Source organism: Vitis riparia, chromosome 6 (genome assembly GCF_004353265.1).
Source record: "Vitis riparia cultivar Riparia Gloire de Montpellier isolate 1030 chromosome 6, EGFV_Vit.rip_1.0, whole genome shotgun sequence".
Lineage (NCBI taxonomy): Eukaryota > Viridiplantae > Streptophyta > Magnoliopsida > Vitales > Vitaceae > Vitis > Vitis riparia.
In genome coordinates, this window is record NC_048436.1 from 15,388,213 (window position 1) to 15,391,281 (window position 3,069).

The 3,069-nt window shown below is 40.4% G+C and overlaps 1 protein-coding gene across 1 annotated transcript; it reads right to left on the reverse strand.

The window, feature by feature from the left end:
* Positions 1 to 835: 835 nt before the first annotated feature.
* LOC117917030 (mitogen-activated protein kinase kinase kinase 18) lies at positions 836 to 2,409 on the reverse strand. The gene has a single exon (XM_034833260.1). It carries the CDS (start codon positions 2,339 to 2,341, stop codon positions 836 to 838), a length of 1,506 nt encoding a protein of 501 aa, XP_034689151.1. The 5' UTR covers positions 2,342 to 2,409.
* Between the last annotated feature and the right edge of the window lie 660 nt (positions 2,410 to 3,069).

A 3,069-nucleotide genomic window follows, 5' to 3' on the forward strand; every position in this document is an offset into this window, starting at 1 on the left:
AATAATTTCATAATTATTTGACAATAAGTTTTATTCATCGGTTATTAAGGACTTGTTTGATAATTATTTTTTAAAAACAGTAATAAAAAATAGTTTTTAAAAATTATTTTCTAATATTTTGTAAAACAAAAATTTATTTAGAAATTTAAAATATTTTTAACTTGATTTTAATATTTTTAAATATATTCTAAAAACAATTTATATGTATGGTGTTTAAAAAGAATTAACTACTACTACTAAGAATATATAAAAATCGAAGAATTTTAGACTCTACATGGTATGAAATTATTTTAAATTTCACTATTTTATTAAAAATTATTTAAAAAGTTAAATTAAGTTATTAATTCATGTCGAGTGAAAGACAAATTTATCCAACTTCCTCCTAAGTTTCTAACAGTTCTAGAAACAAGGATAAAAGAGTATTGACCTTTTATGTATGCTTTTTTACTTTTTTATTTTATTTTAATCTTATATTAGAAAAATAAAAATAAAAATAAAGTTAATAAATTATTATTACATTTTTTTTAAATACATTTAACTTATTTCAATAAAAGTGTTTTTAAGAGAATCATATATTATGTATTTCTTGAAAAATAATGATTTAAAATTTTTTTTAAAAGTAATTCATAAATTTGATTAAATGTATAATTTATTTTTAAAATTAAAAAATACTCCCAAACGGAATCCCAAAGCAAGATAGGGTTTTTACTTTTTACGTAATAATTTTAGAAAATTTTCATATAATCGGTTGAAACAGACAATAAATAACCTAGTTTGAAAGATTTATAAATATTTTGTCGTTCTGTCTTCAATATTTATGACTTGACAACCTGTACTACATTAATTTACTGGAGGTTGACAATAATTTCTGGTGGAATAATGATTGTACAACTGTATAACATACCAAATCAGAGATATCATTTTGGTAGCTATGAAAGAGTCGGTCACATGCGTCAATTAAAGTCAGAGGTTCAAGATAAATAATATAAATATAAAAAATTTGTGAATTTCTTCTCATTATTCTCAAATATGATAATAGTAATATTAATTTACAATGGCTGTAAACCCCAGTCTCTTTACTCTCCCCCGAGCCATTCGTCCCTGACTCGTACCCACAGCTTGACCCAGGGTCGCACCCTAGCTTACCAACAGTGTCCAATAGGGGAGTGCCACGTGTACTCGGATATTCGGCAAATGTTTTCTCACTTTCCTCTGTTTTCCCTGTGAAATTCGAATATGCCGAATTGGTCCCTTCTCCTTCGTCCCCACAACAGCTCGCCGCTGTTGCTTCTGCTCTGTCACTGATCCATGTCCTGACGTCCATCCAATCTTCTGATTCCCAAACTGGCCCTCTGTTTGAAGCTAATTTTCGGATTCTATCATGGGCAGATACTGAATTTTTGGGGGCAGGATTGGGGTTCAGTTCGGTTTCTTCATCGTCGTCATCACTGAAATTGAAGCAGTCGAGGACCGATCTCGGGGATGCGTCTGTGATGTAATTGGGGGATGAAGATGATATAAATGGGTGTTGCAGCAGCTGATCGCAGCTCCACCTTTCAGTGGGCTCTCTCCTCAAGCATTTCTCGAGAAAATCGCGGCCCAAGTCCGATAACTGAGCTGGGAACTTCGGCAGCTCATCGGATAACCCAATTCGAAAGAGAGTATCAGCGCCGCGATCGTCCCACGCTGGTTTTCCGGAGACCATCTCGATGACTGTGCATCCCAGAGACCAGACGTCGGACTCCGGCCCCTGATACTCCCGGCGGATGACCTCCGGCGCCATCCAAAGCGGGCTCCCACGCGGCAAAATCGCGCCACTCTGGCGACCCACTTCCCCGGATATCCTCCTCGCCGCCCCGAAGTCTGCGAGCTTCGCCACGCCGGCACCGCCGCCGACCAAGACGTTCCTCCCTTTCACGTCGCAATGCACCAGCCCCATCGAGTGGACATACCTCAAAGCCGAGACGATGCAATACGTGTACGACCGCACAATCCTCTCGTCCACGTCAGCACACTTCCCGCCGGAAAGCACCGCCAATTCAGCAACGGTGCCACCTGGCATATACTCCACATGCAGGTTCCGAAACGGCGCCGTCCCACCTTCCACACTCACATCGTCCCCCAGATACCTAATCACATACGGCGACGACAGACGCCGGAGAACCCCAATCTCGTTCTCAAGTGCCTCCACCCGACACTCCTGACCCACTCTCCGATCAACCGACTTCACGGCGAAAACGCCGCCGTCCGATCTCGTCACGGCAAGATCAACGGTCCCGAACGAGCCCTCGCCGATACGCTTGGCTCTGATCCACGAGCAAACACCAGTCTGAGCTTCCATTTCCACCTCACTCCCAGAATTTTCAGAGTTTGGGTTTCGACAGAAGCGCGAATGTGTATTTATATGTGTGGGAGGATAAACGGATAATTAGTGAAAAGGTTGTTAGGTGACGTAAGCAGGGGGCTGAGACTGGTGGCAGTTAACGGAGGCGGGATCCCTCGATTTATCCTTATCCGTAGTGGGCATTCGATCAGAGCCGTGGATTGTGTTTTTTACGTGCCGAGGGTTTTGTCTGGTGGAGAAATTGGCTACTATTTTAACATGTGGCTGCAGAGCCCGATGGTTCGTGGAAGCCCATTTGTGGGTTCCCGTTTTCGTACTGTGGGGCGTGGGACCACCTTTAGGTTTATGTTTCAAAATTAAATTATAAATCTCTACTAAGATATAAGAGCTCAGGTATAAAATCATGAATTTAGATACAGTATCTTCTTATTCTGGGATATGACCAAGGTATAGGATTGTACTGGAAAAGACCCTAAATTTAAGGTATGATTTGGAATAAGACTACTTCACGGGCAAGTAATGGATTAGATTTTTCACTCACTAAACAGTCTTTCAATAGTTTCTAGACTACTTTGGAGGCAAGTAATTGTTGAAGATTTCTAGTAAGAAAAGAAAAGAAAAAAAGAGAGAGAGGAGTCCAAGTGGGCAGCCAAAAAGTGCAGGTAAGCTTGTCCACCACATGGGGTTTTATGGTGCGAACAAACCCAGGGGGCCCAGACTCTGAC